At 46.4% G+C, this 27,286-nt stretch overlaps 1 protein-coding gene across 5 annotated transcripts in view; it reads left to right on the top strand.

Moving 5' to 3' along the window:
• The window catches only part of LOC112233519 (probable E3 ubiquitin-protein ligase HECTD4), a 69,562-nt gene that overhangs the window by 27,186 nt on the left and 15,090 nt on the right, over positions 1–27,286 (top strand). For all 5 annotated transcript variants that reach the window (XR_002950769.2, XM_024401207.2, XM_024401205.2 and 2 more), the window contains exons 19-64: positions 180–333; positions 535–635; positions 753–957; positions 1,095–1,319; positions 1,663–1,826; positions 2,020–2,265; positions 2,375–2,567; positions 2,647–2,751; positions 2,828–2,916; positions 3,024–3,190; positions 3,339–3,474; positions 3,594–3,738; positions 3,851–4,017; positions 7,220–7,366; positions 7,538–7,722; positions 8,161–8,314; positions 8,433–8,713; positions 8,794–8,983; positions 9,089–9,170; positions 9,340–9,542; positions 9,690–9,825; positions 9,978–10,160; positions 10,370–10,534; positions 10,687–10,856; positions 14,953–15,068; positions 15,214–15,317; positions 15,484–15,645; positions 15,782–15,930; positions 16,061–16,140; positions 16,346–16,509; positions 16,601–16,838; positions 17,120–17,256; positions 17,349–17,475; positions 18,780–18,917; positions 19,907–20,043; positions 20,161–20,321; positions 20,412–20,593; positions 20,775–20,980; positions 21,081–21,211; positions 21,326–21,531; positions 22,081–22,260; positions 22,476–23,863; positions 23,980–24,187; positions 24,282–24,505; positions 24,663–24,808; positions 25,237–25,337. Coding sequence is in view for 4 of the 5 variants with exons in the window: in XM_024401207.2 (XP_024256975.1) it covers positions 180–333; positions 535–635; positions 753–957; positions 1,095–1,319; positions 1,663–1,826; positions 2,020–2,265; positions 2,375–2,567; positions 2,647–2,751; positions 2,828–2,916; positions 3,024–3,190; positions 3,339–3,474; positions 3,594–3,738; positions 3,851–4,017; positions 7,220–7,366; positions 7,538–7,722; positions 8,161–8,314; positions 8,433–8,713; positions 8,794–8,983; positions 9,089–9,170; positions 9,340–9,542; positions 9,690–9,825; positions 9,978–10,160; positions 10,370–10,534; positions 10,687–10,856; positions 14,953–15,068; positions 15,214–15,317; positions 15,484–15,645; positions 15,782–15,930; positions 16,061–16,140; positions 16,346–16,509; positions 16,601–16,838; positions 17,120–17,256; positions 17,349–17,475; positions 18,780–18,917; positions 19,907–20,043; positions 20,161–20,321; positions 20,412–20,593; positions 20,775–20,980; positions 21,081–21,211; positions 21,326–21,531; positions 22,081–22,260; positions 22,476–23,863; positions 23,980–24,187; positions 24,282–24,505; positions 24,663–24,808; positions 25,237–25,337 (8,678 nt within the window). In the remaining variant the exon portion in view is untranslated. The remainder of the gene's footprint in view (positions 1–179; positions 334–534; positions 636–752; positions 958–1,094; positions 1,320–1,662; positions 1,827–2,019; positions 2,266–2,374; positions 2,568–2,646; positions 2,752–2,827; positions 2,917–3,023; positions 3,191–3,338; positions 3,475–3,593; positions 3,739–3,850; positions 4,018–7,219; positions 7,367–7,537; positions 7,723–8,160; positions 8,315–8,432; positions 8,714–8,793; positions 8,984–9,088; positions 9,171–9,339; positions 9,543–9,689; positions 9,826–9,977; positions 10,161–10,369; positions 10,535–10,686; positions 10,857–14,952; positions 15,069–15,213; positions 15,318–15,483; positions 15,646–15,781; positions 15,931–16,060; positions 16,141–16,345; positions 16,510–16,600; positions 16,839–17,119; positions 17,257–17,348; positions 17,476–18,779; positions 18,918–19,906; positions 20,044–20,160; positions 20,322–20,411; positions 20,594–20,774; positions 20,981–21,080; positions 21,212–21,325; positions 21,532–22,080; positions 22,261–22,475; positions 23,864–23,979; positions 24,188–24,281; positions 24,506–24,662; positions 24,809–25,236; positions 25,338–27,286) is intronic.

Raw genomic sequence — 27,286 nt, 5'->3', positions numbered from 1 at the left:
TGTGCCTACCCCTAACTCTCTTGACCTTTTGTCTGTGTATCTGCATGTTCCCCTTGTATGCATATGAATCCCTTTCTATGCATTTCCCTCTGTCTGCCTCGAACTCTCTTCCACATACCTCTTATCCCACTTCTCTCTCCTCCTCGTCCCACCTCTTCCTCTCTCCTTCCGGTCCGCAGGCTGAAGGGTCTGGAGCAGATGACCAAGGCCACCATGCTGGGCCACCTGCTGCCGGTGCTGCTCACCTCTCTGATGCACCCCAACCTGCAGACACTCAATCTGGCTGACGCTCTCATGCCCCAGCTAGTGCAGCTCGTCCTCTACACCAGCCAGGTGGGGGCTCTCAAACAAACACCCCCGTCTCACCTCAATGTAGATATTCTTCTCTAGTTTAGAACGTCTGTCTGTCGTCTCTGCTTTCTGTGGTGGATGATGGGTAGACGTGTTGTGCTTGTTAATTGAAAGTTGATGATAGTTTGGAAGGAGAATTAGCATATATATTTATAATATGGGTTTCTCCTGGTTATTTCCCAGACTGCTCTGCTGTTGAAGACCCAGTCTCCTCTCTTCACTGACAGCATTCCACTGGTAGGAGGGCCGCTGGGCCAAAAGGCACCTGCTGCTGATGATGACCGGTAAGAGTACACACGGTCCTCTGTAGGCAAGATTTATCAGGACCTTAAGCCTGGTTTTCCAAGTGTGTTTGTGTTTCTGTCTCTGATGACTGACTGACTTCCTCTGTCCTACTCCAGCTTTAGAATCCTAGATGAGCGGGAGGAGCCAGGCTTCCTGACAGGCCTGAAGATCCCTGCCCCATGGGCTGCTGGGAAGACGGTGGAGACGGTCCACCCAGTGCGAGACAACTATAAGTTCAAAGAGACGGTACACATCCCAGGGGCACGCTGCCTCTACCTGCGCTTCGACTCCCGCTGCTCCTCACAGTACGACTACGACAAGGTGACCAATCCCTGCACCTCTCCACCCCACATCACATTTCCATGTTAAAGATATGTCATAACATGTCTAATCTAGTTTATCATTGCAAAGCTCTATGAGGAAGATATTGACTTGGTCTTTTCTCGCTGGTGTTCCAGTTGGTGATGTATGCCGGGCCCAACACTAACAGTCGCAAGGTGACCGAGTATGGAGGCAACACTCTGGGCTATGGCAGTCGCAGTGTCCTAGGGACAGGTTGGCCCAAAGACCTGGTCAAGGTGGAGGGGGACACAGTGACGTTCTCCTTTGAGATGAGGAGTGGGCGCGAGCACAACACCCCAGACAAAGCGATGTGGGGGTTTTCCTGCACTGTCCGAGCGCAGGTACACACAGCTGTGGAGTTAGATCACTGCACTGTCCGAGCGCAGGTACACACAGCTGTGGAGTTAGATCGCTGCACTGTCCGAGCGCAGGTACACACAGCTGTGGAGTTAGATCACTGCACTGTCCAAGCGCAGGTACACACAGCTGTGGAGTTAGATCACTGCACTGTCCGAGCGCAGGTACACACAGCTGTGGAGTTAGATCACTGCACTGTCCGAGCGCAGGTACACACAGCTGTGGAGTTAGATCACTGCACTGTTGTGAATACAGTATGTTGCTGCCATGTTTGACATACACACCCAGACATTGTTACGTAGATCTGTCTCTGTTTTCCCGCTACAGGAATCATCAGAGGATGTCTCTGGGGGTCTCCCCTTCCTGGCAGACCTGGCGTTGGGTCTGTCTGTACTGGCCTGCTCCATGCTCCGCATCCTCTACAACGGACCTGAAGTAACCCGAGAGGAGGACGCCTGCCATGACCTGCTCTGCTCCAAGCTGCTCCAAAGGTGACTCGGCTTATATGGCGAATGATACAGAGCACACACTATAGATGGCACGAATGCACTGCAATGTCGCAGCACAGTCATATACAGCTATAACCAACTAAATAGTAACACCTTAGTAAAATAACACTGGTGACACCGTGGCAGAGAGCGGTTACCAGGACAGCCGAGACTAAATGCTATCCATTTCCTCCAGGTGCCAATGGCAGGTGGAAGCTAATGGTGCCATCTCTCCAGCCCTAACCCCCAGTCCCTCTCCGCTACCCCTCACCATCGAGGAGGACCGGGAGTTCACCTACCCCTCTGACGTGCTCATCCCTCCCCCGGGCCTCATGCCTGGGGCCTACTTTGACCTACCCCGCATCCGCCTGCCTCCAGGCATCATGAGCCGGCTACGAGAGGTGTCCGGCAGGGGGCGACCACAGTTTCGTCCCAGCATCAAGTAAGAAGTGACCATATATACCACATATTCAACTGCCATTCCAATTCTATTTTAAACAGTCATTACTGCCCATCCTCTCCCCCTTTTCTCTCTGACTTGCCCGTGTCAGGGAGGTGATCAGGCCAGACGTTATGGAGGAGGTCATAGTGTCGTGTGTGATAAAGCACCTGACGCTGGTGGATGCTCTCCAGTCGCTCGTCAACTTCCAGTACCGCGAGGAGCACGCTGAGGAGTACGACCTGCTCTGTAAGATCATGGCCGAGACTTTCAAGAAGATCAACGCCATGGAGCGCCAGCTGCAGGTACACAAGTGGCTATTATAGTCTGCTTTTCCCTCTCCGTTTGTGTGTGTGTAGAACTTTGTTTGTTGCCATCCATCAGAGTGTAGCAGAGCTGGAGCAGAAGTGGCAGAACGAGGTGGAGGAAGCTCAGCAGGGAAAGCTGGAGAACAATGCTCCTTTCTTCCACGACTATCACTTCTTTGAGGTACACATCCCTTCACCTCCGATTCTCATAAAGTTGTACACTGTTCAGCAAATATAATTAGTTTTTGTTTCCCCAGAACAAAATGAAGGAACTAGAATTGCTGTGTTCACTAAAGGAGGTGCCACTGGACTGGGGTGATTTGGAAAATGTTGTCCTCACACTGAGGTAAGACATTGGAGAAGAGCCACGTGACAATGCCGATGTTAAGACTGCTGAGGTAACATCTCTTCCTCCGCGTTGTCTTCTGGTTTGTGGTCTACGTTTGTCCACAGGGAGAAGTTCTTCCAGGAGGTGAACTCCGTCCACCTGAAGAGTGGTGTGCCGCTGGCCAAAACCAAAGCCCTGGTGAAGAGCCTGATGAACCGCACAGAGCTGCTGCTCCACGTCACCATCGCTCCTCACTGCAGGAGCCTGAACACCACGCCTGCTGGCACGCCAGGTACCCCTCAGCTTACACTTCCTTACATAACTACCTCCCTAGCTTACACCTGCGTCTCTGTACCCCTCTCCTGATTTACTTTGGCTGCCTGGATGTAGTATGATAAAATAGAGGTGACTGATTCTGTCTTTTTGTTGTTGTGTGGCAGCCTGTAAGTCTGTGTCAGACACTAAGACGGTGGTTCCCGGGGTGAAGCAGCCAGTCTTCCTTCGCAGCATGTCTGCGCCCTCTGACCTGGAGATGATCGCCAACCAGGACCTGGAGTTCCCACACAGCAGCCAAAGGTTCACTGTCCACAAAAATCTCTTTGATACAGAGAAAGTGTATCACAAGAATAACAACACTAAGTTGATGATGGATGGAGAGAGTACTCACCCCTTTACGTTATTCTCCTCTATTGCAGGAGGCGACACCACCCCACCAGTCACCGCAGCAGCTCCTTCACCCTGCTGCAGTCTCTAGCCATGGAGGACAGCCGGGACAAGCCAACGTACAGTGTGCTGCTGGGGCAGCTCTTTGCTTTCATAGGGACCTTGCCCGACCAGTCTGTAAGTGCAGCCGTCCGCCACAGTCACCGCACGTTGAATTATGTGTTTTTGGTGCCAAACAATTAGAGAAGTTGAGTCTATTCATATTTTACCCTAGTTCTGCCTCCTCCAGGTGTCCAGCAGCAGTTTCCTGTCTGCAGCTCAGACACGGTGGAGGCGGGGCAGCACGAGGAAGCAGGCCCTCGTTCACATGAGGGAGCTGCTCACTGCCGCAGTCAGGGTAGGTGGGGTCACTCACCTGGTGGGACCTGTTACCATGGTGCTGCAGGGAGGGCCCAGGTAAGGCATGGACACACACTCGCACACAAACCTACCATTAATATATCTTCATGGTATGTTTACATTTGGGAGAATTTATTTTACAATTATAATTATTGTTTCCTTTCACAATATAACAATGCGATTGAATTATATTTAACACTAAACAATAACTTGACAGACATTAATATACAGTTGAAGTCGGAAGTTTACATAAACCTACATTTAAACTCAGTTTTTCACAATTCCTGACATTTAATCCTAGTAAAAATTCCCTGTCTTAGGTCAGTTAGGATCATCACTTTATTTTAAGAATGTGAAATGTCAGAATAATAGTAGAGAGAATGATTTATTTCAGCTTTTATTTCTTTCATCACATTCCCAGTGGGTCAGAAGTTTACATGCACATACTTTTCCTTCCTCATGACACAAGTAATTTTTCCAAAAATTGTTTACAGACAGATTATATCACAATTCCAGTGGGTCAGATGTTTACATACACTAAGTTGACTGTGCCTTTAAACAGCTTGGAAAATTCCAGAAAATTATGTCATGGCTTTAGAAGCTTCCGATTGGAGGTGTACCTGTGGATGTATTTCAAGGCCTACCTTCAAACACAGTGCCTCTTTGCTTGACATCATGGGAAAATTCAAAGAAATCATCCTAGACCTCAGAAAAGTCTGACCTCCACAAGTTTGGTTCATCCTTGGGAGCAAGTTCCAAATGCCTGAAGTTACCACGTTCATCTGTACAAACAATAGTACGCAAGTACAAACACCATGGGACCATGCAGCCGTCATACAGCTCAGGAAGGAGACATGTTCTGTCTCCTAGAGATGAATGTACTTTGGTGCGAAAAGTGCAAATCAATCCCAGAACAACAGCAAAGGCCCTTGTGACGTTGCTGGAGGAAACAATTACAAAAGTATCTATATCCACAGTAAAACGAGTCCTATATATATACAGAACCTAAAAGGCCGCTCAGCAAGGAAGAAGCCACTGCTCCAAAACTGCCATAAAAAAGCCAGACTAGGGTTTGCAACTGCACATGGGGACAGAGATCGTACTTTTTGGAGAAATGTCCTCTGGTCAGATGAAACAAAAATAGAACTATTTGGCCATAATGACCATTTATGTCTGGAGGAAAAAGCGGGAGGCTTGCAAGCCGAAGAACACCATCCCAACCTTGAAGCACGGGGTGGCAGCATCTTGATGTGGGGGTGCTTTGCTGCAGTAAGGACTGGTGCACTTCACAAAATAGATGGCATCACGAGGCAGAAAAATTATGTGGATATATTGAAGCAGCATCTCAAGACATCAGTCAGGAAGTTAAAGCTTGGTAGCAAATGGGTCTTCCAAATGGACAATGACCCCAAGCTTACTTCCAATGTTGTGGCAAAATGGCCTAAAGACAACAGTGACAATGTGATGAAAGAAATAACAGCTGAACTAAATAATTCTCTCTACTATGATTCTGAAATTTCACATTCTTAAAATAAAGTGGTGATCCTAACTGGCCTAAAACAGGGAATTTTTACTAGGATTAAATGTCAGGAATTGTGAAACTGAGTTGAAATGTATTTGGCTAAGGTGTATGTAAACCTCCGACTTCAACTGTGTGTGTGTGTATATCTAAATCTCGTAGATTTAGGACAGTCACTTCAACCTTTTTATTATTGTGTTTTACTGTCTTTTTTTGCCATGTATGAATTTGTTATTCAATGCGTTTCTATGGGCTTTCGTAGTGAAGGCCAAAACCTATATTTGATCCCCCTAAAATATATACCTAAAGGGGTCCTCAAAATCAAATAGCTAAATGATCCCATATTATGACGATCTTAAAACAATTCCATTTGCCATTCTTCACCTTTCCCTTCCCCAATGTCTTAGACTCTAAAGAATGAAATTAAAGAATCAGCTAGGACTGGGCATCTCTCACAGGGAGGAGCATCTGTTGTACTTTTTTGTTCCATTCCTCCTCTCAAAATGTAACTTCAAAGTATTTTTCCCATACAACCTTTAGGCCCTTACAAGTTTCTGCGGTATGTGGTAATTTGCAGAGGATTTCTATCTTAACACTTATATTAGAATGTACAGGGAATTTGTTGATTTTCTGTCTGTCCTTTAACATACGATCTCTTAAGCTGGAGATATCGCCAAAAGTTTTGTTTCTGTAAAATCTACTTGTTCCTTAGTTGTTCAAAAGAGGTTCTTGATATAGACATACAATGTTCTTTATCCCCTTTCTATACCAATCTTTCCAGAAAACCATGTGTCCTCTTATTTTCAATTTAGGGTTATTCCATAACGAAGCAGAGTTTGTCAAGGAAGGTGACGTTTTTTTTTCTCCTCTTATGAATCTGACTCCATTTTTTTTTGTTTTTTGTATGGGACATTCTGTAGTGCCACCTTTTGTTGACTCAAATAAGCTGATGCTCCAAATGGGGCATTAAGTTCTTCCATGACCACCTTAATAAAGAAATAAGAAAGCCTATTTGGGCAGTTATAAAGGCTTCTTGATATAATTTCATGTTGGGCATCTTTAATCCTCACTCCTCAGTCTTTGCCTGTAATCTGACTAGTTTTATCCTGGCTGTGTTACCGGCCCAAATAAGCGGAGTAATAATTTTAAATCCACAGGTACAGACCGGCATGGACAGTGGTAGCATGCTGATGACAGAATTGAGTTTAAGAGCCATGACCATCTTTGTAACTTGTATCGTAACCCATAATGACAATTGTATATTATCCCAGTTCTTAGCTTTTAGGTTTTTAGGGACCCATTGAAATCCCAAGTTGACGAGGTCATTTCTCAGACAATGTTTTGATAGGGGCATTACCTTTTATCTATGAAAATGTATTTACTAGGTCCAGTAAAGGAAATATGGAGAGTTGGCGGGACTGACATTAATCGTAATATATTGTCTGCATAAAACAGTTGTTTATTCTCCCAACCTCCCATAGTAACCCCTTTGACTGATGCAGCCTAATAGCTTCGGCTAATGGTTCTAGTGCTATAATAAATAGTGAGAGACTGTGACCTTCGTGCTTCGCCCTACTGTAAATGGAGATGATTGTAATCCGTTAGTGACCACTATGAATGAGGGCCCGTTGTACATAAGTTAAAAAATATTCTGAAAGCCCTGTCCAATATCCAAATGTATTTTAGTGTATAATGCAGGAGAAATTCAATTTTCTAAATGTATCTGTGTCCTCTGTGCAGGATCGAGGAGCTGACCTGTGGGGGAATGGTGGAGCAGGTGCAGGAGGCCTTTGGGGAGACTATGACGTCTGTAGTGTCACTATGTGCCCGCTTCCCCATCGCTTGTTCCAACAGTATTGGCATGCTCTGCACCATCCCCTATACTAGGCAAGAAAATTATTCTCTATCTTCCGAAATCCTTGTGTTACTCTTGGAAAACGGCTTTGTTTGTTATCAGGAACAAACAATTCACCTCATTCTCCTGGCACCTAAAAATGCCTGACTTCCTAGAATTGCCATTCTCTAAACCACCACACGTCTGCCCATGTGTTCCTGTAGGAGTGAGGAGCAGTGCCTGGTGCGCAGTGGTCTGGTCCAGCTCATGGACCGCCTGTGCAGCCTGAGTGGCCAGAGGGACTGCAGCTCCAATGAGAAGCAGACCAAGAAGCAGAAGGTGGCCACCATGGCCTGGGCTGCCTTCCAGGTGCTTGCCAACCGCTGCATCGAGTGGGAGAAGGTGGAAGGTATGCAAGATCGTTTTTTTGGGGGGGGGGAGTTTAACAGCTTGTGAAATGGGTAGCCCACTCCAAGAAATGAAGAGAACCTCAACGCTGAAGCAGAACATATGAGAATAATTTTCACCCAGACGTTTCCAATGTCTTGGTGTGCTGTGCTTTTTAGCTAAAGAGGAAGGTATGAAAGGCTGTCTTCATGTCTTCAGGGTCAACTAACAAAGTGAGGACAAAACACAGAAAAATAGTTGGAGGTTAAAGTTAGGCAAGCTTGGCAAAAGTAGATTTTAGGCCAATAATTCAGAAACCAGAGGAAAGATGGGTATTTTCATGACCTTTGAATATAGATAATCAGACTTTAGGATGCAACCTCACATCTGTGTTTTCTACAGAGAGTACAGTGTGCGATAATTCTTACTACTGCAGAAATCCCTCTCCCCCTCTCTTAAGGTGGTTCAACAGATGCGGTGCACTCAGGTCTGGCCCGGCAGGTGTCCAGCCTGCTGACCAACCACCTGGTCAGAGCCACAGAGTGCTGTGGGAACCAGGCAGCAGGGAACGATGCTCTGCAGGACGTCCTCAGCCTGCTCAACGACCTGTCCAGGTAACCACTAGCAAACAACAGGTCAAATACACATCACTGCCAGTCTTCTTGTGTTCTGTGTTTGTGAAATGACCGTTGTCGCCTTCTAATTTTCTATGATTGTCTGGCGTTCCTCCAGGAGCCACATAGGGAAGGCTATCCTGAGCCAGCCAGCCTGTGTGTCCAAGCTCCTGTCTCTGCTGCTGGACCAGCGGCCGTCTCCCAAGCTGGTGCTGATCATCCTGCAGCTGTGCCGCGCTGCCCTGCCCCTGATGAGTGTAGAGGACTGTGGCAACGTGGCGCTGCCCGCCTGGAGCTACTCCATCAACACCCTAGATGCTGAGCAGCAGGACGCCACCGACCCCGCCTCGCGCATCGCCGCTCTGCTGCTGGCCAAGCTGGCTGACTACGTAGTACCAGGTAGGACATTTTGGTCATTTTGGTCATGAGATATCTGGCCTCTGTTAGACTGCTGTCTCTAACACCGTGTCCCTCAACAGGCTGCCAGACCCTGCTGTCCCCCAGCTCCTCAGAACCAGACACCAGCCTGAGCCGCTCTAGCCCCAAGGGAACCCTGAAGTCGGATAAGGACGCTGGGGAGGAGGGCGAGGCTGTGGATGGCAAACTGTCCATCTTTATCCACAAGCGGGAGGACCAGTCCTCTCATGAGGTTCTACAGCCACTGCTCAGGTAAGTCTCATCGTAATACCTCCTGAGATCTTTTAACTTCATGTGTGCCAAACCATCCATGCAGTCTCTCTGACACCTGTGCTTTTCCTCCCTGGTGGCCTGCAGCAGCTCAGAAGGCCGGCCGTTCCGCCTTGGAACTGGAGCCAACATGGAGAAGGTGGTGAAGATGGATAGAGACATGACCAAGGTCAGGCCTGTTTTTAAAGTTTTCATGTGGCTGCAAAAGTCATTGAGGTGTCACCAAGTGAAAGAAGAATAGTGAAGAATTAAACCTAGTCAAGGCATACGTTCAAGAATAATACCATTTATTCCTGGCTGATCTGCTCCTTCCCCATTCCTCTCATTCACCTCACCAGAGTGGTAGCTGTGAGGTGATCACAGAGGAGGCTGCTGCCGCCCTGAGGAAGGCCAATAAGTGGGCCCAGTCTGGGCTGATAGTGAGCGTGGGCCCGCCTGTGGAGGCTCTGGTCCCAGAGGCTGCTGGAGGAGTCACCACGGGGGACAAGAAGAAGAGCGCTCAGACCGCTGTGTGTCGGGACAGGAACTCTGAACTGGCCAGGTTGGTGTGACACTCAAGCTGTGCAAGATTTATATTATTACTTTTGTATAACCGTAATACCAGTGGAATTGAATCTGCTACACTAGTTCTAGTTAACCAGAGCAGAGAGCTGTTCTAACCGGTCTCCTCTCTCCCTCCACTGTTCAGGTCCGACCCGATCAGGCCCTTCATCAGTGGACATGTGGCCAACAGTATGGCTGCTGAGGTCATCGCCCTGCTGCACAGCCTGCTCACAGCTCCCGAGTCCAACACCGCCCAGATCTGGACCAGCACTGCAGAGAAGGTAAAGCACCATTAGAATGCGTAGGTTTTAGAGGCAGCTGCAGCCATTCTAAGGTCTACTTGCAGATGCTAGAGCCATGTAATTCTAAGAATATACTGTATATGAAGATCATAGTGAACACATGGACTTACCACTACTGATGACTGTGCCAGGTGCTGTCCAGAGCACTGATGTTCATCCCACAGCTGGGGAAGTATGCTGAGAGCATCCTGGAGAACGGTAGCAGCAGCGGCAGGAAGCTGGCTAAACTCCAGGCCATCGGCAGGCAGGCTGTGGCGGCACTCTGCGCCCTTGGAGGCTTCAAGGAGACCATCAAGATTGGCTCAGAGGTCCAGGTTGGTTAGGAGAGGAGCACAAGTTGATAGATCCATTAGAAGACTTAGCAGTACACCCTTAGCAACATGCATTGTACCTGTCTCTGTGGTGAAATTAACATGCTAGATACCTACAACACTATACCAGGCCAACAGTGCTGTGGGCAGGAAGAGCTATAGCAGTGATTGGTCAGTGCATGTTTCTCATCATGGTCCCTCTGCTCCCTCAGGTGGTGGGTAAAGGAGTGCTGGGCAGCGTGGGGGTGGTCATGTCCATCAACGAGCAGGAGGGCATTGCCACGGTGAAGTTCCCTTCCTGCGAGTACAGGAAGGCCTGCAAGGCCTCAGACATCCTGACGGTGCCCATCTCCCGCCTCTGCACTCCCCGCTCTGAGGTAAGAACAGGGAGGGTGAGGGAAGTCAGACACACATAATGTAACTTGACTGAAAATGATGAAAGTGCTTTAATGTTCGCTAGTAGGCTAATTTAATGTTCTCTTCTCATCCCTGTCCCTGTCCCTCTCCCCTTCCCCTCTCTCTCTCCCAGGCGATGCCCCTCTACAAGCTGTCCATCACTGAGAAGGTGGTGCAGGCGGTACAGTCCATGCTTCTGCCACAGGAGGGCAGTCTGTCCATCCACTCCTCTCTCCCCGCCTCAGGAGATGGCTCCAGTCCTGTTATGGCTGCTGTTCGCCTGTTGGCTGAAATCAGGACCAGGTAAATCACTATCGAGGACATTATCTTGGTCATAATGTTTTTCTGCTCCTAAAAGTGTGTGTCTGCACTAGGGCTGTGGCGGTCATCACATTTTGCCGGTTATTGTCGTGCAAAAGAGTGCCGGTCTCATGGTAATTGACCGTTAATTAACGTAAACATGTTTTGCTTTTCCAGGCCTCCACGCATACAAGCAGCATACAAGCAGCATACAAGCCGCTGAAGGCGCGTTTGGAACATCTTAATTTTAAAAAAGTCAATCAATTTAATATACACATCACAATAAATCCATTATTTATTTTAGGCAGGTCTAAAGAAACATTATGATATAAAGAATGAACAGAATATGAGTTGGCCAACTGTGTGTTATCTGGCTATGCACCATGCTGTATGCTTGCTTGTTCATTTAGCAGACAAAACATGCCTATGAGTTCTGTGCCTTTATTTAATATGATATGATTTTATAGTAAGAACAATATAATTGAACTTAGAAAGGATATTTTTCCAATTCTGGAGCAGGTGCACATATGAAGTGGTTATGTTGTGTGTAAAATACATCATTTGAAACTGGTCCAATACGCTAGATTTAGAGTTATTTGTCAACTTTAGTTGAATGATACAAACCTCATAATGTGAAATAACACATATATGGAATCATGTAGTAACCAAAAAAAGTGTTGAACAAATCAAAATATATTTGAGATACAAAGTAACCACCCTTTGCCTTCACAGCTTTTCACACTCTTTGCATTCTCTCAACCAGCTTCATGAGGTAGTCACCTGGAATGCTTTTATAACAGTCTTGAAGAAGTTTGTACAGCAGTTGTTGGGATGAGATTGGGTGATTGTGGAGGCCAGGTCATCTGATGCAGCATTCCTTCACTCTCCTTAGTCAAATAGCCCTTACACAGCTAGGAGGTGTTTTGGGTCATTGTCCTGTTGAAAAACAAATGATAGACCCACTAAGCGCAAACCAAATGGGATGGCGTATCGCTGCAGAACGCTGTGGTAACCATGCTGGTTAAGTGTGCCTGGAATTCTAAATAAATCACTGACAGTGTCACCAGCAAAGCACCATCGCACCTCCTCCTCCATGCTTCACGGTGGGAACCACACATGCAGAGATCATCCGTTCACCTACTCTGCGTCTCACAAAGACACGGCGGTTGGAACCCAAAATCTCAAATTTGGACTCATCAGACCAAAGGACAGATTTCCACTGGTCTAATGTCCATTGCTTGTGTTTCTTGGCCAAACAAGTCTCTTCTTCTTATTGGTGTCCTTTAGTAGTTTTCTTTGCATCAAATCAAAATCAAATAACATTTTATTAGTCACATGCACCGACTACAATAGTGAAATGCTTACAAGCCCCTGAACAACAATGCAGTTAAAAAAAATATGAATAAGAGTAACAAGTAGTTAAAGATCAGCAGTAAAATAACAATAGTGAGACTATTTAGAGGGGGTACCGGTACAGAGTCAATGTGCAGGGGTACCGGCCGACCATGAAGGCCTGATTCACGCAGTCTTCTTTGAACAGTTGATGTTGAGATGTGTCTGTTACTTGAACTCTGTGAAGCATTTATTTGCGCTGCAATTTCTGAGGCTGGTAACTCTAATGAATTTATCCTCTGCAGCAGAGGTAACTCTGGGTCTTCCTTTCCTGTGGCGGTCCTCATGAGAGCCAGTTTCATCATAGCGCTTGATGGTTTTTGCGACTGCGCATGAAGAAACTTTCAATGTTCTTGAAATTTTCCAGATTCACTGACCTTCATGTCTTAAAGTAATGATGGACTGTTGTTTTTCTTTGCTTATTTGAGCTGTTCTTGCCATAATATGGACTTGGTCTTCTACCAAATAGGGCTCTTTTCTTTATACCACCCCTACCTTGTCCCACACAACTGATTGGATCAAACGCATTAAGAAGGAAAGAAATTCCACAAATTAACTTTTAACAAGGCACACCTGTTAATTGAAATGCATTCCATGTGACTACCTCATGAAACAGGTTAAGAGAATGCCAAGAGTTTGCAAGCTGTCATCAAGGCAAAGGGTGGAATCTCAATTTAACATATTTTGATTTAACACTTTCTTACTACATGATTCCATGTTATTTCATAGTTTTGATGTCTTCACTATTATTCTACAATGTAGAAAATAGTAAAAATAAAGTAAAACCCTGGAATGAATAGGTGTGTCTACTTTTGACTGGTACTGTATATAGATAGAGATGTGTAAATTGGTGTTTTGAATGAATCATCAACTTCAAAAGCACGGTCAATTTCTTTCTTAGGCATTGAAACAACATCCGAAATGACCATGTTTTCCGATAGAGCCTTGAGTACCAGGCCATTAGCGACCTGATGGTCATTGGCGAGTTGGGTAGGCTACGACCAACTCATGTCCTGAGTGCATAAGAGGAGGTTACCGTGACTCAATAGTCACGTGGAATTTTGCTGCGGTCATGACTCATGACTGCTGGTAATATGGTCACCTCAACAGCCCTACTCTGCACCTGTGTTTCATACAGTGCCTTCGGAAAGTATTCAGACCCCTTGACCTTTTCCACATTTTGTTACGTTACAGCCTTCTAAAATTGATTAAATCATTTTTCCCCCTCATCAATCTACACACAATACCCCATAATAACAAGGCAAAAACAGGTTTTTAGAAATGTGTTAATTTATAAAAAACTTAAATTAGTATTCAGACCCTATACTCAGTACTTTGTTGAAGCACCTTTGGCACCAATTACAGCATTGAGATTTCTTGGGTATGATACTACAAGGTTGGCACACCTGTATTTGGGGAGTTTCTCCCATTCTTCTCTGCAGATCCTCAAGCTCTGTCAGGTTGAATGTGGAGTGTTGCTGCACAGCTATTTTCAATTCTCTCCAGAGCTGCTCAATTGAGTTCAATCTGGGCTCTGGCTTGTCCCGAAGCCAAGACAATGCAGGAGTGGATTGTGCGCTTAGGGTTGTTGTCCTGTTGGAAGGTGAACCATTGCCCCAGTCTGAGGTCCTGAGCACAGGTTTTCATGCAAGGATCTCTCTGTACTTTGCTCCGTTCATCTTTGCCTCGTTCCTGTCTAGTCTCCCAGTCCCTGCCGCTGAAAAACATCCCTATAACATGATGTTGCCACCACCATGCTTCACTGTAGGGATGGTGACAGGTTTCCTCCAGATGGGACACTTGGCATTCAGGCCAAAGAATTCAATCTTGGTTTCATCAGACCAGAGAATCTTGTTTCTCATGGACTGAGAGTTTTTTGCTGCCTTTTGGCAAACTCCAAGAGGGCTGTCATGTGCCTTTTACTGAGGAGTGGCTTCCGTCTAGCCACTCTACCATAAAGGCCTGATTGGTGGAATGCTGCAGAGATGGTTGTCCTTCTGGAAGGTTCTCCCATCTCCACAGAGGAACTCTGGAGCTTTATCAGAGTGACCATCGGGTTCTTGGTCACCTTCCTGACCAAGGCCCTTCTCCCCCGATTGCTCAGTTTGGTCGGGCGGGCCAGCTCCAGGAAGAGTCTTGGTGGTTCCAAACTTCTTCCATTTGAGGGTGATGGATGCCACTGTGTTCTTTGGGACCTTCAATGCTGCAGTCGTTTTTGGTACCCTTCCCCAGATCTGTGCCTCGACACAATCCTGTCTCTGAGCTCTACGGACTGTTCCTTGGACCTCATGGCTTGGTTTTTGCTCTGACATGCACTGTCAACTGTGGGACATTATATAGACAGGTTTGTGCCTTTCCAAATCATGTCCAATCAATTGAATTTCCACAGGTGGACTCCAAGTTGTAGAAACTTTTCAAGGATGGTCAATAGCAACAGGATGCACCTGAGTCTCATAGCAAAGGGTCTGAATACTTATGTAAATGTGGCATTTCTATTTTTAATTTTTAATACATTTGCAAAATTTCTTAACCTGTTTTTGCTTCATCATTAAGGGGTATTGTATGTAGATTGCTGAGGAAAATGTTTTATTTAATCCATTTTAGAATAAGGCTGAAATGTAACAAAATGTGTAAAAAGTACTTTCCTGAAGGCACTGTATATTTGTTTTGTTTAGTTAATATTGAGGGTTAAATGTGTGTGTTCCAGGGCATGTCTGGTGATGGCCCAGCTCCTGGAGGACAGCTCGTTCTGTGAGGAGTTCATTCAGCAGTGTCCTGCTGCTGTGGAGGTGCTCAACCTAGTGGCCCAGGAGTGCAGTCCTGGTGAGTGACCACCCAGTAGCATAGTGCTCAATTACGAGACCACTTCTGCAATGCAGCATGACTTTACTTTCCTATATGCCAGTAGTATTGATTGTGTGGAAGGAAGTAGGGCTGCTGTGTGTAACAGTGCGTCTGTGTTGTGCAGGGGAGCGTCTCGGTATGGTTGAAGCACAGTGTGAGCGAGTGAGGATGCTGTACCGAGACTGCGCTCGCCCGCCACCCCCTCCCCTCCAGACAGACAGGCGCCAGGTGGGTGTCGCTGTAGCCTTTCGACTCATTTATCTACTGAGATCTACTGATTTTAATAACGGACATAAAACCGTATTAGGAATTTTTGATTGATGAAGGGATTCCGATTGAGATTTGTAGGGCCAGTCTCCTAACTCTCTCTGTTCCGCTCTGTACCTCTCCCTAGCCCAAGGAGATGACGTGGTGTCCATCTAGGGGGTTCCCTCCAGTGCGTGCCTGCGTATTCTCATCCCGTCTCACCTCCGTCACCTTCCTGGCCGACCCCAGTGCTGGAGGAGGCCTGCCCAGGGGAACCTTCATCTATGCCACCTCACCTGTTCCTGTTCAGGTGGGCACCGCTACGCTAACTGGATGTCTTGGGAATGGCACTGGGTTTTATATGAATGAAAATTCAGTTTTGCGTGCTTATGAAGCAGGCTGACTAATTTGGAATCTTAAAATTCCTCTCCCTCTTTTTCCTGTAGGCGCCTTCCTTTTACTGGGAGATAGAGATAGCCTCCTATGGAGACTCAGAAGATGACAGTGGTCCTATTGCGTCTTTCGGCTTTGCCACAGAAGCAGAGAAGAGAGACGGAGCGTGGACCAACCCTGTTGGCACCTGCCTCTTTCACAAGTATGTGTTCATATGGATTTTATAGCTGTAATCTCAGAGGTTTCCCACTGCCCTGTCTCTGACTGAGTGCTGACCTTTCTCTCTTTCCTTTCTGTTTCATCCTACCTCTCTCTGTTTTTCACCCTTTCAGTAATGGTAGGGCTGTGCACTATAATGGATCCAGTCTGCTGCAGTGGAAGAGTGTGAGGCTAGACGTGGCCCTACTTCCTGGTGAGATGGGAAACAGTCCTTTTTATCTAATTTCATAATATCACCTACCTCCTATTTTTCCTGTCATTCATTTTACTTTTTTTATTTATTTATTTTTTACACTTATGCCAACCAATGTGTATTGCATATTTAACAGATATTGGTGAAACATCTGATTTTGAACTCAATGTATCTTGGATGGTGACCATTCTCTTCCTGCCTATAGGGGATGTTGCGGGCATTGGCTGGGAGCGCTCAGAGGGCACCCCTCCACCCCCCGGCCAGGCCCCTAAAGGGCGGGTCTACTTCACCTACTGTGGCCAGCGCCTCAGCCCCTTCCTCGAGGACGTAGCAGGGGGCATGTGGCCTCTGGTGCACATTCAGAAAAAGGTGGGCCTTTATGCCTGGACATGTCAAGTAAGATTTAAAGTCCAATGAATGCAGCTTATGTTTGTCATGGTTTGTGTTGTATTTTGTTTAGAACACAAAGATTCGTGCCAACTTTGGTTGCCGGGCGTTTGCGTACGCAGAGGGCCAAGCACACCGCAACGCTGCTGACCTCTGTGTTGACTTGGCAGAAGAAATCAGCGCTAACTTTGAGGCCCTCCCCTTCGCCATGGCATCTGACAGCGACAATGATGCGGGTGCTAGTGTGGCATCTGACTCTGGCTCTCACGGACCCCCATGTCGGATCGCCGCAGTAGCAGTTGCCCAGCAACGTATGTTCCTATCACCTTCCTGCACCAAACGAATGTGTCTTAGTTTAAACCTTTGACCTGGTTTGGTTGTGCTTGATGTTCTAGTCTCATCCGGTCACCTAAAATATATTGTTTTACTTAACCTGGTGTTATTTCAGTCCTCTGTTATGTTTGCTGTTTGGTAAACCCCACTACAGCTAACCCTCACCCTCCTCACTGTCTGGTCTGTGTGTATGTGTGCGTCCCAGTTGGTAGCGTTTGTAAGAACTGGCTTTGTTGTTTGTCCTCCCCTGTTGGGACAGAGTACAACAGTGACTCATCATGCCACTACAAGGTGGAACTGAGTTACGAGAACCTGGTCACCTCAGGGCCTGACGCACACCCCCCGCCTATTGCTGATGACGAGAGTGATGACGAAGATGATGACGATGTCCCAAGGGTGAGTTGAAAGTCAAATACCATATTTGCTTATCTTTTTGGTGTCCAGTTTTTTCAGTGGGCATGAATGTACTGCTGTCCACCCCCTCCCAGGAGGACCACTATGCCCTGCTGGTGAAGGCCTGGGAGACAAAGGTGTTCCCCACCATCCGCCGACGCTTTCGCAACGAGGCAGAGAGGAAGTCTGGTCTGGACCAGATCAAGGGAGCACTGCAGCTGGGTGATAATAATATTTTTTTCCCCTCACCCATCTACACACAATACCCCATAATGACAAAGTGAAAACATATATATTTTTTTACATCTTTGCAAATTTATTGAAAACAAAATATCTAATTTTCATAAGTATTCACGCCCCTGAGTCGATACATGTTAGAATCACCTTTGGCAGTCTTTCTGGATTTGTCTCTTAAGAGCTTTCTACACAAGATTGTACCATTTTTTTAAATTATTCAAGCTCTGTCAAGTTGGTTGTTGATCATTGCTAGACAGCCATTTTCAAGTCTTGCCATGGATTTTCAAGACGATTTTAATCAAAACTGTAACTAGGTCACTCAGGAACATTCAATCTTGTCTTGGTAAGCAACTCCAATGTATAAACTCCCTAGTCCTTGCCCAGTCATGTGGCCTCATGGTGAAATCCCTGCTCGGTTTCCTTCCTCTCCGTCAACTGAGTTAAGAAGGACTTCTGTATCTTTGTAGTGACTGGGTGTATTGATGCACCATCCGTAGTGTAATAACTTCACCATGCTCAAAGGGACATTCAATGTCTGCTTATTTTTACCTCTTCTACCAATAGGGGCGGCAGGGTAGCGTTGGACTAGTAACCGAAAGGTTGCAAGTTCATATCCCCGAGCTGATAAGGTACAAATCTGTCGTTCTGCCCCTGAACAGGCAGTTAACCCACTGTTCCTAGGCCGTCATTGAAAATAAGAATTTGCTCTTAACTGACTTGCCTAGTAAAATAAAGGTACAAAAATATATATTAAAAAATAGGTGCCGCCCTTTTCGAGACATTAGAAAACCTCCCTGGTCTTTGTTGTTGAATCTGTGTTTGAAATTCCCTGCTCGACTGAGGGACCTTACAATTATTTGTATGTGTGGGGTACAGAGAGGAGGTAGTAAATCATAAATCATGTTAAACACTTATTGCACACATGGTGAGTCCATGCAACTTATTATGTAACTTGTTAAGCACATTTTTACTACTGAACTTATTTAAGCGTGCCATAACAGAGGGGTTGAATACTTCGTGACTCAAGAGATTTCAGCTTTTTCATTTTGTGTTAATTTGTTCAACTTGTGTCGGCCAGGATCACAATAAATTCAGGCTGTAAAACAACAAAACGTGGGAAATGTTTGGGACACTCACTGAAAACTAGGTGGTGAAAGAGGTGGGAAACCCTGTAGCTCTGTTTTTAAAGAGCAAGTTCCTATTGACTCCACTGTTTGACCTTTTTAAAACAAAGTGAAAGATGTTTTTTGACGTTTTTTTGTGGTGTTTTTATTGTAAATGTTTTGCAGGCATGGTTGACATAGCCCGGCAGACAGTGGAGTTCCTGTATGAAGAGAACGGGGGCATCCCCCGGGACCTCTACCTCCCCACCATCGAGGACATCAAGGAGGAGGCCAACAAGTTCACCATCGACAAAGTCCGCAAAGGTCCCCTGCACTTGCACCCAACGCAATGCTAGAGGCCTTAGTTATTGAATCATTTCAGTTTTTCTTCTGGATCAAAAAGGGACTTAGGTGGCAGGGGGCGCGGTACGGGCGGGTTAATTTTAGAGAACATTTTAGAGGCCCTCATCTTGGAGGTGTAGAGAATTATTAAAATTTTTAAGACAATTTTCCTGCAATTTTACACATTTTTCCATGGAGCGTAGAGAAAATGTGGCAGTTTTAAAGCTGCAATTCTATGCATTTTGAGATGGCTAATGCAGTGGGGTTTTTTTATTGCTCAAATTTAATAACAAAGTCAATACTGCTAAATTCCTTGTTTTGGGAATTTTACATTTTCCCTGATTTGTCTAGCTTTTATTTTAGTGATTCTTAGTTCTCAAATATTTTATTATAAAATAATATATATGTCCATTTATCTTTTCTACATAATTTACATCTCTTGTTTAAGTTTACACTGAAATAGTAAAAAAAAAAACTGTTTGCACGGTTTTTTCTTAGATGACATAGGCGGCCCGCCCAAGGATTTCAATGTGAGAAAAACCCCTGCCTTTATGTAACATTATCTTTGACCCTTACTTTAAATACATTAGCAAACACAGGAATTTTCCCGATAGCTGGTTTAAACATGTTTTTTTATTCAACCTTTATTTAACTAGGCAAGTCAGTTAAGACATATTCTTATTTACAATGACGGCATACACCGGCCAAACCCGGACTACGCTGGGCAAATTGTGCGCTGCCCTAAGGGACTCCCTATCTCTTCCAGTTGTGATACAGCCTGGAATCGAACCAGGGTGTCTGTAGTGACGCCTCAAGCACTGAGATGCAGTGCCTTAGACTGCTGCGCCACTTGGGTCCACAAAGAGCACTATTTTATTTTTAGCAATATAGATGTCTAAACATTATCATTATGTACACTGATATGCTCTAGTGTTACCCGGCTTTGCCTTACATATGTGTCCTCTTCTCAGGTTTGACCGTGGTCATCCGCTCTCCAGACAGCAACAACACCAACAGCACCACAGGTGGAACAGCCCTGCCCAAGTTTGCCATTCGAGGCATGTTGAAAACCTTCGGCCTGCACGGAGTGGTTCTGGACGTGGACTCTGTGAGTGTAGAACAGCCGAACTTCACAGTTCATAGAAACAAAGCGATGAGAAGTTGAGCTTTGTCTCTTTTGACAGTGTGTCAATGATCTCTCTCACTCTACTGTGTGTATGTCCAGGTGAATGAGCTGGTGCAAGTAGAGACGTACCTGCGCAGTGAGGGGGTGCTGGTGAGGTACTGGTATCCCATTGAGATGCTGGAGCGCCCCCCTGTTGGATCCCGCCGTACTGCTGCCAATGGCCTTGTCAATCTAGACAGCAGTAACATCCAGATCCACAGGTAACACGCTAACACTTACACTCCTACACACATCATGAAATAACACGGCTAAGAACTATAAATCGTCCTCCGTGGCCTGCTGTGTTTCAGGGAGCTTCTGCGCTGTGAGAGTGCCCTGGCTAGGCTCTACTGTCGCATGGCTCTACTTAACATCTTTGCCCCCAAGAGCCCCCACACCTTCACCCGCCTCTTCCATATCCCAGCCGTTCGAGACATCACCCTGGAACACCTGCAGCTGCTGTCCAATCAACTTCTGGCTCCGCCTCTGCCTGGTAAGTGGGCTTTCTCCAGATGAGATGATAATCCACAGAAAATAATGGTTTAAATAGAATAAAGTTAGAGCAATGAATGGAATAAGAAGGTCTACACTGAAATAGATTTTTAAGTGTATGTTGTGATTTGGAGGAGCTCTTTCCATGATCTGTGTGCTATGTTGTTCTCTTTGTCCTGCAGATGGCACCATCAGCTCCAGCTCCATCCTGCTTGCGCAGTCTCTACTCCACAACCTGCAGGGCCAGAGCTGCTCTCCCACAGACCTGTTCTACCAGGGCAACGCACAGCCCATCAGGGAGTGGCTCACCGTGGCCATTACCCGCGCCCTGCACCAGGGGGAGGAGAGCCTGCTGGAGCTCACCAAGCAGATCTGCTGCTTCCTACAGGTTAGCTCCCGATTCTGTGGCTCAATGTATGTTTCCCCAAGGACGAAGATATTTTGCTTTTAACGTAGTTAATCTTGGTTTCCCTTGTTCCGTTGTGTAGAATGCACCAGAGCAGTTCATCTCAGAGGACTTCCCAGTATCAGAATCAAAGGTCAGCATGGATGTCAACTTCCCGGGTGCTGCCTTCGTGATCGTCTCCTGCAAAGAGACCCAACTAGGCTGTCGTAAAGAGTGAGCTAATTTAACACAATTACCTTTGTTCTAAGTTAAACCCATTAACCTTGATGCCCCTAGATGCCTTACAGTGACCCATTTTCTGCCTCTCTACCCCCCCCCCTACACTAGCTCCTCCCTGTACAAAGCCCCATGGGCACGGGTCATGGTTTATGGCCTGGGTCACAAGGTGCGCAGGAACGGCCAGCTCAATTTCATGGAGGCGGTGTGCTACCCTCTGGATGCCTCGCCCTCCAACACAGGCCTCACCCCCCCTCCCACCACCAACCAATACCCCACTGTCATCATCCCCACCGACAAAGTGCACATCAAACTGGGTAAGTGCTTGATCTCCCTTAGTCCTGGCTTACAGTATTAGCTTCTTTCAGCTTGTCTATGTTCTAATTAGGGCTTGCACAATTATCGCGTAACCGACAATTATGGACAATAACCGGGAACATAATCATCTTAATACATAAATTTTAGGCGAAGGGGGATTCAACTCCTTATTCAAGTAGATATTGTTTACCCAATAGCAGTTTTACATTTTTACATGAAGTGGGTAAAGTGGGTCATAATTTTACGAGCAGAACGGCATGGCCGGGAGGAGAAGCTTGATTTCCAAAGGTTGCAAAAGGTCAAGACTATTTGTTTTTTAAACTGGGGTGTCACCAAAGCTGTGTTGTATTCATTAGGTGTGTCGTAGCTCATTTTCAAAGATGTATTACAAGCAACAAAATGATGACAATAACCGTGGCCATTTCCATGACAATCACGACCCAAAATTCCATAATCGTCACAGCCCTGGTTCTTATGGTTTCTTTCTGTTTCACATGATTACCATGTATTTCTAATAGGTTGTTTTACCGTCTCTCTCTGTCTCTCAGGGGTGTCGCCCCCTCCTGGTGCGGTGCTGGTGCTGCACTCCCTGCCGCTGGAGTTCCCCCTGGCCATGGCGTTTGCTGAGCAGCTGCTGACTTGGAAGCTAGGGGAGAGCAGTGAGTGCTCTGAGGAGGAGTTAGACACTGTGCCCTCCTCTGTGCTGCTGCAGGTAGTGGAGCTGCTGGGTAAGTGCTACACTTCTAGAAAATCTCTTCTCTTTGAAATGTCTGCATCCATGGCTTTAGGTGTCCAACATGTCTGCACATTTATTTCCATAACCCTCATTATTTCCATAAACCTTGTTGTGACTAATTTTGCATCCTGTTTTGTGTTTGACAACAAGTTGGTCTCCATTTTCAAATAGTTTAATTTACCCCTCTCCCTGTCTGTGGTGATCTAGGTGGGCTGCTGTGGACCACAGATCTGGCACCCTGCATCAAGGAACTCTCCTTCCACCTGCTGGCTGAGTACTTCCGTAAGATTCACCACCTGGAGCAGCGTAAGAGCCCTGCAGGCCTGTCCAGCTCCATCGCCCTGCTGCTCAACCCCTGCCTGGCCGTGCTCATGGCCCTGCAGACGGAGCTCCGCAAGCTGTATGACCGGGAGACCCAGGGCTGGGTGGCTGCAGGGGCCGGAGCAGGGTGCTCCTCTGGTGGTGGTGTCCTGACCTTGGGGGCCGAGCAGAGCAGGTTCTCCACCTACTTCCACGCCCTGATGGAGGTGTGCCTGGCTGTAGCTGAGGTCACCCTCCCCCTCAACGTGGGGTGCTCAGGAGTGGGAGCTCTGTCATCCACCAGTGCCCCTAACCTCAGCGACTCCTCCTCATCCTCCTCCTCCTCCCCAGGCCAGACCCCCCAGAGCCCCAGCCTGCTCTCCAAGCGTAAGAAGGTGAAGATGAAGCGAGAGCGTGCAGCAGCAGTGGCGGCGGCCTCAGGGAAGAGGGGTTCTGCTGGAGGGGCTCGCCTGTCGGAGAGCGACAGCGCCCTGCTCAACATGGCCGGTAGTAAACCTGAGGACATGCTGTGGTTCCACCGTGGCCTCACCCTGCTCATGATCCTGCGTCACCTGGCCAACAAGGACCCCCAGGGGCTGAGTGTGACAAATGATGCTGTGACTGACGCCTGCCAGGCCCTGGTGGGACCTACCTCTCACAGCCGTCTGCTGGTTCTCTCTGGCATCCCCACCCACCTGGAGGAGGCTGTGGTGCGCAGCGCTATCCGCAGGGCCTGCAACGCCCACGGGGGGCTCTTCAAGGATGAAATCTTCATCCCCCTGCAGGAGGACGAGCCCAAAAAGTCTAAGGCAGGAGCTGGGGTGTCCACCCCTCTGGATGGCAAAGCAGCCCCCGGGCCTGAGCGTCCCTTCCCGAGCAACGAGAGCCCAGACAGCTCCAGCAGCGTGACTCCAGCCATGAGTGTCTCAGCCTCGGCCTCCACGAGCCAGACCTCCATCTGCAGCTCCTTGCAGGGGGGCGTTTCCCGCACTGCCAGTGAACTCTCTGTGGACCAGGAGCTGCTGGCTCCCCCACCTCTCACCCCAGCGGCTGCAGCATCGGCTGTCCCCTCCCCACAGCAGGGTCCACTTGATCCCCACACCGTGTCCAGCCAGGAGAGCCTAGATATCTCCCTGTGCAGCACGGGGAGCCTGGGCAGTCTGGGCAGCCTGGGGGAGCCTTTGGACAGTGCAGAAACAGCCTCTGTTTCAGACGGGGGCTCCATGTACACAGTCACCTCTCTGGACAACAACGCCATCTTGGCCCGGCCCATTAAGGGCTATGCCGTCATAGAGGTGGGTTGCAAGTGTATTTTACACTGAAAATGCAATATATTGTTTATAGTTTCTTTTTTTGAGCTTTGATGGAGACAGACTTGCATGTCCTTCTGTTGTGCATATGCTGAATGTAGGTTCGCGCCCGGGCCAAAGTGGAGAAGATCCGTGCTAGCCTCTTCAACAGCAGTGATTTAATTGGCTTATCCACCCTGGAGGGTGAGGAGGAGCTGATGGAGCTGACTAATGAGGAGATCCTCACAGCCTCCAGTGTCAACCAAAGCCTGTTTGACACACAGGGTAGCTCCGCCCTCGAGGACTACTTCCTGGACAAGTCTCTCAGAGGTTGTTAGTAGTATACTCTCTACCTATGTTTAACCACCTACTCTACCAATACCGATTAAAGGGGTCATCATCTTTTCTCCTCCTGTGTTACCAGGGGACAAGTTGGTGCCAAGTGCGCGAGACCTACTGACGGACATCTATAAGAGTTGTGTCCACTCAGAGCAGATGCTGAGCCTCACGCCAGCCAAGCCTGTCAAAGTGTCAGACATCTACCTGAGCAAGGAGCAGATCAACTCCCAGACCCCTGGAAACCTCCTCCATGTCTTCTTCACTCACATACGGCCACCTAAGAAGGTGCTGGAGGACCAACTGACGCAGGTTGGTACACCACGCATGAGAGTGCTTGAACACACAAACTTGAAATATAGATATTATATGCTTAATTGACCCTGCCTCATCCACATGATTACACACATACTCACATCTATATGCATCTGCAGCCATGTTTGTCTGAGCATTGCTATATGTTCCACAGATTCTGCGTAAATATGGCACCACCAAGCACAACAAGAACAAATACAGCAAGGTGGGTAAGGAACAGCACGCAGTCAAGGTGGTGAGCACCAAGAGACCCATCACCAAACCACCCAGCAAGGAGAAGTCTGTGCTCAACAGCGTCAGGTGAATTTTAGCCCTCGCCACACACACAATGCCACCCTGAAAGCCATTTTCCTAAATAGTTTCCACCCACACTTTTAAATTAGAGGCTTTGTAATTGCAGAAAGTAATGGGTTTCAATAATTATACTCCCCCTAAGATGCTTTTCTCAACGCTTCCCACGCTCAAATGTGTTACTTAAATTGCGAGTTTTTCAAATTAACTTCTCATATTTAGGAACACAGAATTGCAATAAAGACTATACCCTGTGGTTTCTTCATCCACTTACAGAAGGAAAATGGAGAGTGATTAAAGTTGGCTTATTATGCATAATCATCATATCAAGATTCATTCAGTATGCTGCCATGTCATCCATGACATTTGTCAGTACTCATTTAGACAGACATTTTCCATTGGCCTCTGTCCCTGACTTCTTTCCATGTCTCTATCAGGACTGCACTGAGTGAGAAGAGTGTACTGAAGCCCAAGTCCCCTGAGAAATCCAGGCCTGATGAGAAGGACACAGAGAAATCTCCTGCCAAGAAGCCTGAAGGTACTGACGTTCTGTTCCCTCTCATGTTACCTACATGTATCTCTCACTTGAGTTGATTAAAACCTGTTATGGCAAGGCGATCCCCAAGGGGAACTCCACCCCCAATTCAGCTGAAAAGGTGGCGCAGGGAATTCAAAAATATTCTTTCGAAATATTTAACTTTCACACATTAACAGGTCCAATACAGCAAATGAAAGATAAACATCTTGTTCATCTACCCATCATGTCCGATTTAAAAAAACATGTTTTACAGCGAAAACGCAACATATTTATGTTAGACCACCACCAAATCAAAGGAAAAACACAGCCATTTTTTTCCAGCCAAAGATTGTCACAAAAGCAGGTTTAGAGATAAAATGAATCACTAACCTTTTGAAAATCTTCATCAGATGACACTCATATGACATGTTACACAATACATTTATGTTTTGTTCGATAATATGCATATTTATATCCACAAATCTCGGTTTACATTGACGCCATGTTCAGAAATGCCTCCAAAATATCCGGAGGAATTATAGAAAGCTACGCCAGATAACAGAAATACTCATCATAAACTTTGACTAAAGATACATGTTCTACATATAATTAAAGATACACTGGTTCTTAATGCAACCGCTGTGTCAGATTTTTAAAAAACGTTACAAAAAAGCCTACCATGCAATAATCTGAGACAGCGCTCAGACGTAAAAGTATTTCTCCGCCATGTTGGAGTCAACAGAAATATGAAATTACATCATAAATATTCCCTTACCTTTGATGATCTTTCATCAGAATACAGTGCAAGGAGTCCTAGTTCCACAATAAATTGTTGTTTTGTTCCATAATGTCCAATACTAGTGTCCAATTAGCGGCATTTGCTAGCACTTTCAGCTCACGTGCCCAAAAGCTGACGCTGGTCCAGGACAACTCGCACGAAAACTTCAAAAAAGATATATTCCAGGTCGAATAAACTGGTCAAACTAAGTAGAGAATCAATCTTCAGGATGTTATTTTCATATATACCCAATAACGTTACAACCGGATCATACGTTTTCATCTGCATCCAAATGGAACGAAGGTGGCACCCACAGAGAAATGCGCCACAGGGAAATTGCATTCTGCCAAGACCGTGACTATTTCCCCTCCCATTTGGTCAAAGTTCACACCAGAAGCTCCATTCCACGTTCTACTGAATGAGGACATCTAGTGGAAGGCGTAGGAAGTGCTACCAGATCCATATCTTGTTTGGAAAGGAAGGGGCGATGACGTCAAATTTGACCCACATTCAGAATTTCACTTCTTGTTTGGAAGATTGCCTGCCCTATGAGTTCTGTTATACTCACATACATAATTCAAACCGTTTTAGAAACTTCAGTGTTTTCTATCCAATAGTAATACTAATATGCATATATTAGCAATCTAGGACAGAGTAGGATGCAGTTCACTATGGGCAAGCAATTCATCTAAAGTGAAAATACTGCCCCCTATCCTCAACAAGTAAGGGAACACCCCCCTGAAATGGACAACATGAATGGGAAGTCATTGGCACTGGACAAAACCATATACACGGTGTCCAATACCACTCAATTCTGCGTCGTTTCGTTCAAAGTTGATTGCAAATGCCATATGGCAAATGCCAGGTGTAACACTTTAAAAATCCAACAGGTGGCGAGCGCGCTCCACCGTTGTTTTTCATATTGCAAATGCAACACAAGTCTCAACATCCAAAAGCAAAATTTTGAAAAAGTGGAAAAAAAAATCTAAAACTTATCATCCCCTTAAAAATGTGCTTTCTGGACTGTTTTTCGAAATTCTTTCAATTTAAAAAAAAAACTTGTGCATAAGGCATATGTTTTGTCCATTTGCAATATGATTTCATAGGAAGTCAAAAGTCAAAAATAACAAAATTTTAGAAAAAACTTCACACACCCTTAAAGTGCTTTCTGGACCGTTTTTCGAAATTCTTT

This window comes from Oncorhynchus tshawytscha, linkage group LG04 (genome assembly GCF_018296145.1).
Source record: "Oncorhynchus tshawytscha isolate Ot180627B linkage group LG04, Otsh_v2.0, whole genome shotgun sequence".
NCBI lineage: Eukaryota > Metazoa > Chordata > Actinopteri > Salmoniformes > Salmonidae > Oncorhynchus > Oncorhynchus tshawytscha.
Note: the sequence above shows the minus strand (reverse complement) of the source record. Positions and strands in the feature narration are given on the sequence as shown.